Consider the following 9,446-nt stretch of genomic DNA (forward strand, 5'->3'; position numbering starts at 1 on the left):
TAAAACCCACCAAGATAAAACTTTGCAGGTCGAACAAATGAGGAGTTAAACATGGAGGTAAGCAGACTCTCTCTGTACATCACTATTGCACATTTACCAAGATTAAAAAATATAATCAGGAATGACAGAGTAGCTGGAAAGAAGTTGCTGTCACCCAGCACACCAGAGGATAGCATGAGTGTGCTGCCCTCTGGTCTGTTGCAGGTTTACTGTTCCTTTTATATGTTTTCTCCTGTGATTATCATACATCAGTGTGACTCACTGGTTGGTTTCTGTCACTCACAAAAAGCTCCTTACTGTTACAAAAGTACTGAAGATCATCTGCAAAAATAACTCTCATATTGGACAAATAAGACATAATTACCCATAATTCTGGAAAGAAAACACATGCATGTGTTTGACATCAAGTTGTTGCATCTGCATCCTTCACACTAAAGTCATTGAAAGAAGGTTTTAAAAAATAGAAAAGTGATAAGGATGAAAAGTTAAATTAACTTTCTTCAAGCTCTCTCTAGAATCCACAGTGAGGTATACTTTCTTTTCTTTTCTTTATTTAACCAGATAAAACCCTGTTGAGAACCAGATGTCATTTGTAAGGAGGTCCTGGGTAAAAATCAACAACATAGCTCAATATTTTTTTAGGAGACGATGATTTTCCAGTAGCTTTAGTTGAGAATCTTTAGGCAAGCTGCATTTAGGCAATATCTCAATCTCTGGTTCTTTATATTTCATTTATTTTGGGTTGTTCAAACATTTCTGTTGTTTATCCTTTTTGGTTATTGTGCTCTGGACTATGTATAGAGATTTAGATTATGATGATGTATGATAAAATGATGTGAATGTCAGAAGGAAAACTTCCAATATGCAAATTTGGTAAATGTCACGATAGGAACAGCATTATGAGCAGCAGTACAGAGGCTTAAATTCATTTTTGAGGCTTTTCTGTGTTTGCCAATTAATCGCCTCTCGTTCTGTTCGTCTATAGAGGATTAAAAGCTTCTTCTGTGATCATGGACCAATATATCAGCTGGCCTGTAACGATAAATCTTACAGTTACATATTGACTGCTATTGCCCTTATTGTGGTGATGTGCATTCCCCTCATTCTGATAGTTGGCTCTTATGTTTGCATTTCCATCGCTTTGTCCAGGACTATTTCAAGAGAGGAAAGACTCAGAGCTTTAGAAACATGTACTTCTCACCTGATTCTTGTTGCCATATTTTTTCTTGCATTTGTAGGCACCAATGTGGTTATGATGATGACAACTGCCCATATGTGTTGTTGTACAAAGTTGACCAGTACTCCAAAAGACATTTTCTCCAACCTCGATCCAACCATTGCTTTGGATATTGGTGCGATCAATGAAGTCAAAAGCTGCTTCTGTAGAATCAAGATGGCGACAGACGGCTCGGATCTAGGAGGTGGGATCCGTCTATTGTTACTGCATATAGAGATACTGACCCAACAATGAATTTCCAATGCATTGTTTAACCCTAGTTTAGATTCGTAGGCCATGTTTACACAAACACCATCTGTAAACTGTAGAAGTTCATTGAGGAAAAAAAAGTTCCTCTTTTGCAAAAATACCTTTAATTTGCTGTACACTGAAAAACAAAAATTATGTCCCTAATTTACAGTACACTACCGGAAGCTGTGTTTACCATAAAAAACGTAATTATACAGTAAAATTTGTGGTTGCAGGAATTTTACCGTGTTTATAAAGCTGCCTGTATCTTATCGTAAGTTAGAGATGGTTTTTTTTTTTTTTACAGTGTAGTTGTTGTTCCACATAAATTACTTGCCTATCGATTGGTGTGAATTCAGTTAAACAGCTTTGAGTGTAAAGTATGATTAGAAAAGTCTTATATAAATTCAGTCACTTACCAATTACTCAAGATAATAACACATTCAAAGACATCATATAAAAATTAAGTACCAAACAGAAGGTTGTTTTGTTTATCATTTATAAAACATCAATAAATTACAGAGATAGCATCATATAGAATTATGAAAGATTAACTACAGACAATAAGTAATGTCACAGTCATAATTTAATGGCTGTTTTGTTCATTTTGAATCTTCTGCAAAGTTTCTTAATGGCATTCCTCACTTCTTCTGTCTTCAAAGAGTAGATAATAGGATTGAGCAGAGGGGGAACTGTGAGTGTCAAACTTGAATTTATGATTCTTGCATTTGGATGAATGTAGGAAGTCAGTACAGCTACATTGGTGCCTAGAAATGGAAGAAAAAATATGGCAACAAGAATCAGGTGAGAAGTACATGTTTCTAAAGCTCTGAGTCTTTCCTCTCTTGAAATAGTCCTGGATAAAGTGATGGAAATGCAAACATAAGAGCCAACTATCAGAATGAGGGGAATGCACATCACCACGATAAGAGCAATAGTAGCCAATATGTAACTGTGAGATTTATCGTTACAGGCCAGCTGATATATTGGTCCATGATCACAGAAGAAGCTTTTAATCTCTATAGACGAACAGAACGAGAGGCGATCAATAAAACCAGCCAAAGTTGCCATGAAACAAACCAAAAACATCCAAGAACACAGCAGGATTACAGCAACAGATTTTGTAGTTACAATGCTGTGATACCTTAAAGGGAAGCAAATTGCTATTACTCTGTCATATGCCATTGTGACAAGTGTCCATGCCTGTATACCTCCGAATAACAAAACAAAGAACATGTAAGCTAAGCAGGCTTCATAAACAATGTATCTCCTGTTAAATAAAAATGAGTCCAAGAGTTTTGGGATGAGAGCAGTGCTCCCACATAGATCTGTGAAAGCCAAGTTGAAAACTATTATATATTTAGGACTATGTAGAGTCTTCACCATGTAGATAACAGAGAGGAGGAAACCATTGCCAAGGACAGCCATGATGTACACAAAGCACAAGAAGACATAGTAATACTTAACATGAGGGATGTTGTAAAACCCACCAAGATAAAACTTTGCAGGTCGAACAAATGAGGAGTTAAACATGGAGGTAAGCAGACTCTCTCTGTACATTATCAATTCTTTCAAAATTGACAAGATATGAAAAGATTAAATCACAAAACAGACAACATGATAAAGACTGTCACAGGTGCATAACACAAGTTGTTGAAACCTAATTCACACCTCAGGACGGCAGCTGTTCATGCTCTCCGTGAACTGCACTGTGGAGGAGACTTCATTTATACATCCCTCCTCCTTTCATTTACATGCTGTCTAATAGTTTATGCAGTGATGACATCAAGCAACAAAAACTGTTTATCACTTCTGCCATAATACTGAATCATAAGTGGCTCAACAAAATGTTTTAAAAAATAATTAAATTAAATTCAGTTTATTTATATAATGCCATAAATGTAGTCTAGAGGAACTTTTTCAAAAAGACTTATTTTTTCTCAGTCACAGAATAAAAAGTCAGACAGATGGAGCTAAAAATCCTACACTATTAACCAGACAATAATTTAATTTCCATCTAAATTCTGAGGTTGACTCAAACTGCAGTTTCTCTTCTCTCTACAGGTGAGTTTACCTAGAAAGATTATGCTTCCTTGAGCAAAATTATATCTGACTTGGCTTTTCTATGTGTTTTAATGTTTGATTTTATAATGTAAAATGCAAACAATCTGGAAGAAATAGCAGAATCTACATTTCTTATCAACAAATCCAAGATGCATGGGAAACTTTTCCTAATTTCCAAGCTCAATGTTTAGTTGAGAACAAAACTCATTTTAATTTTGGGCCATATCAAGATCACGAATGTCCTCAAAGGCCCAGTTTTGGCAGGGTGTTTTGATACAACTACCCAATTACACACTGATAAAATATTAATAAATAACTTAAATTAGAACTTCTGAGGACTAAGTCATTGGAAACCCCTGGGCCTCAAACTCTTTCTCGCCTAGAATCCCACTTTATGCTCTTGTTCAAAATCTCCCTTTGGACATAAGACAGAAATGTTACTCTCTGAAGTAAACTAATAAGCCTGCATGTTTTTGAACAACACAGGAACTTGAAGAGAAGCCGTGCAAAAAGCCAGCATTCAAACCCAGAACCTTCTCTGTGACGTTACCATGACAACGAGAGCCACCATGAAGCCCACATTAAAACAACCCAATTTATCAACGGGAGCCATGTTTGTTGTTGGAAATAAAAGTCAATCAGAACGTAACAAGAAATGCTTATGTCTTTATTGTTTACACACGTAAATTCTGCACAGGCTGCCTCGTGTAGAAAAACACACAATAATACAAGTCATCTGACTTGTAACACAGCAATCCACATTTGATTAAATTGTAAGTTTGCTATTCTACTGAATCTCTTTATGAGATAAATAGGTCACGAATTTAGAGGAATCATGTCTTTTCCAACATTTATAGTTTTCTTGATCATTTCTAAAAAGGATAAAATGAAGTAGGTCAGTAGAAAAACATGACACAATTGTTGAAACTAAAAACTACCGTAGTTCAAAATGGCAATTTTAAGCAAACTTATGAAGAAACATTTTTAGACAAATAAGAGTACTATGTTTTTTGTTACAGTGAAGTCACATTGTTGTGGAATTTTTACTTCTTATTTTTGATTTAAAAAATATTCTAAATAATTTTTTCATTGACACTTTGATTTCATGCGTCTGTAGAACATAAATGATTGGGTTCAACATTGGTGGCAGCACAGAGGTCAAAGACAAGTTTATTATCCTGTTGTTTGGGTGTATTTTTTCCATCAATGTAAATGTGATTAGCAGCGGGGTAAAGTAGATAACCACTAACAAAAGATGAGCAATACAGGTCTTAAAGGCTTTGATTCCTTGTTGAAATGTTGCCACTTTTACTAAAGTATAACTAATATAGAGGTAACTTAAAAGGATAAAAACTAGCGGCAGCCAAAAAATAAGAATAGGATAAAAAAATCCAATCACATCATTTGGAAAATTGTCATTGCAAGCAAGGCGGTAGATCTGACCGTGATCGCAGAAGTAGCTGTTAATAACCAAAGACTTACAGAATGAAAGTCTTGTGAGGAGGCCGACAGCAATTAAGACAGCAACTACAGCAAAGATCCAGAAAGAGGCGATCAAAGTCAGCATAGATCTGCAGGTTACTTTTACTTGATAGTGAAGAGGAAATATGATGGCAACCAGTCGGTCGTAGGAGAGAGCAACCAGATTAAAAGACTGCATTGAAAGGCAAGTGTAGCAGAAAAAAAGGAACGTCAAGCAGTCATTGTAGGGGATTATGTTATGGTTAAACAGAAAGACGTCAATCACCTTTGGTACCAGAGCGGAGCTGCCTAACAGGTCCACAAATGCAAGGTTAAAAACGGCAACATACTTTGGCGTTCTTAGATTGTGATCTAAATATATTATAGCCATTACGGCTGTGTTTCCCACCACAGAAATTATATACAGAAAAAACAGAAAGATGTAGTAGGACTTCATGTTAGGTAAGCCAATAAATCCATTGATTACAAAATATGCAGGACGCACAAAAGTTATATTTTTTCCAAAAGCAGAGTTGAACAGTTCCATTGTAACACTCCCCCAATGTGCCAGGATCTACTAAACGTTCATTAAGCTGTGAAGAATCTTCTTTGGACAGCAGGACTGCCTTGTGCAGAAGACGAGATGCTAAAGAGCCGTTATCCTGATCTCGTCTGGCAGATCTTTGTCTGTCAGGCTTTTAAATGACGAAGTGGAGACTTTGGAGAGGAGCAGCGATTCTCGTCTCTCTTTATTCAGATTGCCACTGTCTAATCCCATGTGTGTCCAAGACAAACCCAGTTCACTCAGCGTCACAATGAAAACCTCTGTGTGGTACGTACAATATTAGCCTTGAAAAACAAAAACAAGAGTAGTTCTCTGAGATGTGTTTACAGAGAGAGATTATACTTGCCTACATCTTGGTGTTTAACATAGGAAATACTCAGAAACATTATTGTATAAAACATGTACATACAGTGAAGGCGAGGCAAATATGAACATATGTTTCGCTAAGGCCTTACCAAACTCCGGTAAAGTGCCTTGATTCTCACATAAGATTGAGATTAAATATTTTTTTTTATCCTGCAGGACATAATATTATAAAAGCTGTGGCTTTGCTGCAAGTCTAGAGTTTGACTACTGTTCCTGAACTTTACTTTGACTATCTATGGTTCTATCTGTATGTCTATGAGGATCTACAGCCTTTCTATGTTTTTTGTGTGATTTCCTTGTGTGTGTGCAAAACTCTTCACTGAACATTTTGTATAATTTTCTTGTCTCAGCCATATTTCTAACCTGTCACCAGGCCAGCTATTTTAGTTGTTTTTGGGGAATTACAGGAAAACGTTTGTTTAAATATTAAAATGTATTGCATGTATGAGGTTGTCATAAGACTATAAATTTAAATTAGGCCCTCATTCGTCTGTTTAATTGCCACCTAACTTAAGCTGAATAAAATTATTCAGACATAAAAAAAAATAATAATAATACTCAAATATGTGCAAGAAAACAGCTCCCATACTAAAATATCACATGTACTATCTGTCAATTAGGAAAAAAAAATGTCTTTAACTAAAATGTGTGTTCATACTGGAGCCATTGTTTCCACTGTAGCCTTGCAGCTAGAAGGTCTAATGTTTATTTCCTGGTCTTGGGAAACCATGTAAACTGAAAAACATGAACATTTCTATTATATAGTAAATTGATCTAAAAATATTCCTAAAAAGCAAGCAATATTCTTATTTATGGTTTCATTTCTGATTAGTTACATTTATTGCTTTAATACTCTCAGTTATTTATTTACGAGGATATTTTTTTTATTTCCAATTGATACATTACAATTTGTTTTCTCTATTTTAACTTTCAAACTGCTTCATACTTTTGCAATTTTACGCAATATTTTTGTATTTTTAAATACTGTACATCAGTCTCAAAAATATTTTTTTATTACTGTCTCTGTAGCCTTTATATTGTTTGACTTCCAGGTCATGTGTTTAAGAATAACAGCTTACAAAAATAAGCTCTCATTTTGTTTATCAAATAGTCCTTTATTATAAATATTTTGGCTTATTGAACATTTGGAAAATATGACCCTTTACATTAGATGTTTAGAACATAAATATTAACACATGTGAGTTACTTTAATACCATAGAAAAATTGGAAATTAAACTTCCCATTGAAGCAATTTTTATATTTTTTGAGGAAAAAATAAATTCATAGAGTACCAATTTAACAAGATGATTTAAATTTACAACTCAGATTTTTAACTTAAGCTTCAATTTTTTCATTCAGCCCCTTTCTATAATATAGTATGTCTATAATCCTCTCTGTCTCTTGTCTTATTCTGTTATTACTGGAAAATCCTGTCACTTCAACCAACCGTTAATGAAGAAAAGGCAGAATCACAAGTACTGGAACATTTTTATTGCAGTCTTGTGGTTTTTCAGGTTCTGTCTGCTTCAGCAGCTCTGATTGTTTTTTTGTTGTTTTTTTTTACATATTCCTTACATATAGTCCTTGAATTTCAAAGGGGAGTATTGTGTAAAATCAAACTGTTATTCACTCATCAAAAACATATGTGGAGTGTTGCTTTGATTCATTCATGCATGTTTGAGAAATCCTTTAATTTCCTGTGGCAGCCATCCAGGAGTGCCTAAGCTAGATTTATTAGAGTTATCCAAAGTAAATCCAATTAGCAGTGCAATAAAACTGACTTCATGCATTGGGCTTCATAAGTTGTTAAGTCTTTTCTGAACTGCAGCTAGTGACACAATAAAACAACTGACACAACCTGACACAAAAAAAACCAATAAAGCATAATATAAAGTAGGTCAGCATTAGGTTTTCTAAATTCTCCTTGTTTTATGTATTTTTTTCACTCTATGCAATATTTAATCTACCATCACAGCATAATATATTAAGTCTTTGTTTTTAATATCAAGACACAAGTTTTTCTAGTTTGTTCTGCTTTGTTTTGTTTTCTTACACTGTTTACCTCATTTAAACCATCTTAATGTCATCATTTTATATTTATTTAAAAATCCCACTTTGCTCAGAAACAGGTTTTCAATCTGCACAATTTTAATTCTAGTGAAAATAATTAGGAATATCTAATCTTCCTAATTTTTTTAAATAAAATACTGGCATATCTGGTAAGAAATTAATACAATAATATACCTAGTACTATGACATAAACTTTTCTTTAACATAATAGAGTCATCTACACAATGTGTAACAGAAGATTTTAATGAATATTTTTATGATCATGACAGGAAGAAATATGAAATCAAAAACAACAAATGTTTGCATGTGAGCTGAACTACGTCCTACTTTCCAGTGATTCTGGATTTCCTTCTGATTTTCAATATTTTCTTCAGTGAAACTTTTATCTCTTGTGTCTGCAAAACATAAATGATTGGATTCAACATGGGTGGAATAACAGAAGTTAGAGATAAGTTGATGATCCGGGCATTTGGATGTATTCTCGAACTCATTGTAAATGTGATTATTATCGGGAGGAAGTAGATTACCACCAACGACAGATGAGCTGTGCAGGTTTTAAAGGTTTTTGCTCGCTCATGAGCTGCGGTAACTTTAGCCAAAACACAACCAATGCAGATGTAACTCGACACAATGGATAAAAAAGGGAGCCACAGAAAAAGCACTGGTAATAAATTGCCAACGACTGAATTAGGAAAATAGTTATTGCAAGCAAGTCTATACAACTGGCCATAGTCACAGAAATAGCTGTTAATGACCAAAGACTTGCAGAAGGAAAGCCTTGTAAGAAGGCCAACTGCAAGTGAAACACAAGTTATTACAAACAGCCAAAAAAAGGTAATCATGGAAAACATAATCTTATGAGTAACCTTTACATGATAGTGCAGAGGAAACATGATGGCCATCAGGCGATCGTAGCAGAGAGCAACCAGATTAAGAGCCTGCATCGAAAGGCAAGTGTAGCAGAAGAAAAGGAACGTCAAGCAGTCGTTGTAGGGGACATAATAATGATTAAACAAAAAGATATCAAGGACCTTTGGTACCAGAGCACAGCTACCTAAGAGGTCCACAAATGCAAGGTTAAAAACGGCAACATACTTTGGAGTTCTGAGATTATGATCCAGACAGATTACAGCCATTACAGCCACGTTTCCCAGCACTGAAACGAAATAGACAAAAAAGACAAAGACGTAGTAATACTTCATGTTTGGTAAACCAATAAATCCGCTGATGATGAAATAAGGAGGACGTATAAAAGTGATGTTCATTCCTAAAGCAGAGTTGAAAATGTCCATTTTAAAATATGCAGAGTATACTTTTGAGCAAGTTCTGTCAGAGCAGTCAACAGCGCTGCAGACGTCAGCACTGTTACTTGTTCAGATTTGTCTTAGTTCATGGTGTCCTGGCAACTGTCGAGGGTTTTTATTCCTGCTGTTTTGTATGCCCCAATCCCTCTG

The 9,446-nt window shown here is 35.0% G+C and overlaps 3 protein-coding genes across 3 annotated transcripts; all 3 read right to left on the reverse strand.

Moving 5' to 3' along the window:
* Window positions 1–1,991: 1,991 nt before the first annotated feature.
* On the reverse strand, window positions 1,992–3,216 carry LOC103142039 (olfactory receptor 51I2-like). Its single transcript, XM_016674446.1, has one exon. It carries the CDS (start codon window positions 3,023–3,025, stop codon window positions 2,045–2,047), a length of 981 nt encoding a protein of 326 aa, XP_016529932.1. The 5' UTR covers window positions 3,026–3,216; the 3' UTR covers window positions 1,992–2,044.
* Window positions 3,217–4,228: 1,012 nt separating this feature from the next.
* Window positions 4,229–5,657, reverse strand: LOC103142047 (olfactory receptor 1361-like). The gene has a single exon (XM_007557911.2). It carries the CDS (start codon window positions 5,535–5,537, stop codon window positions 4,554–4,556), a length of 984 nt encoding a protein of 327 aa, XP_007557973.1. The 5' UTR covers window positions 5,538–5,657; the 3' UTR covers window positions 4,229–4,553.
* A 2,658-nt stretch (window positions 5,658–8,315) lies between these two features.
* Window positions 8,316–9,323, reverse strand: LOC103139675 (olfactory receptor 146-like). Its single transcript, XM_007554447.2, has one exon. The coding sequence runs from the start codon at window positions 9,282–9,284 to the stop codon at window positions 8,316–8,318; it is 969 nt and encodes a 322-aa protein (XP_007554509.1). The 5' UTR covers window positions 9,285–9,323.
* Between the last annotated feature and the right edge of the window lie 123 nt (window positions 9,324–9,446).

Source organism: Poecilia formosa, unplaced genomic scaffold (assembly GCF_000485575.1).
Source record: "Poecilia formosa unplaced genomic scaffold, Poecilia_formosa-5.1.2 Scaffold3, whole genome shotgun sequence".
Taxonomy (NCBI): domain Eukaryota; kingdom Metazoa; phylum Chordata; class Actinopteri; order Cyprinodontiformes; family Poeciliidae; genus Poecilia; species Poecilia formosa.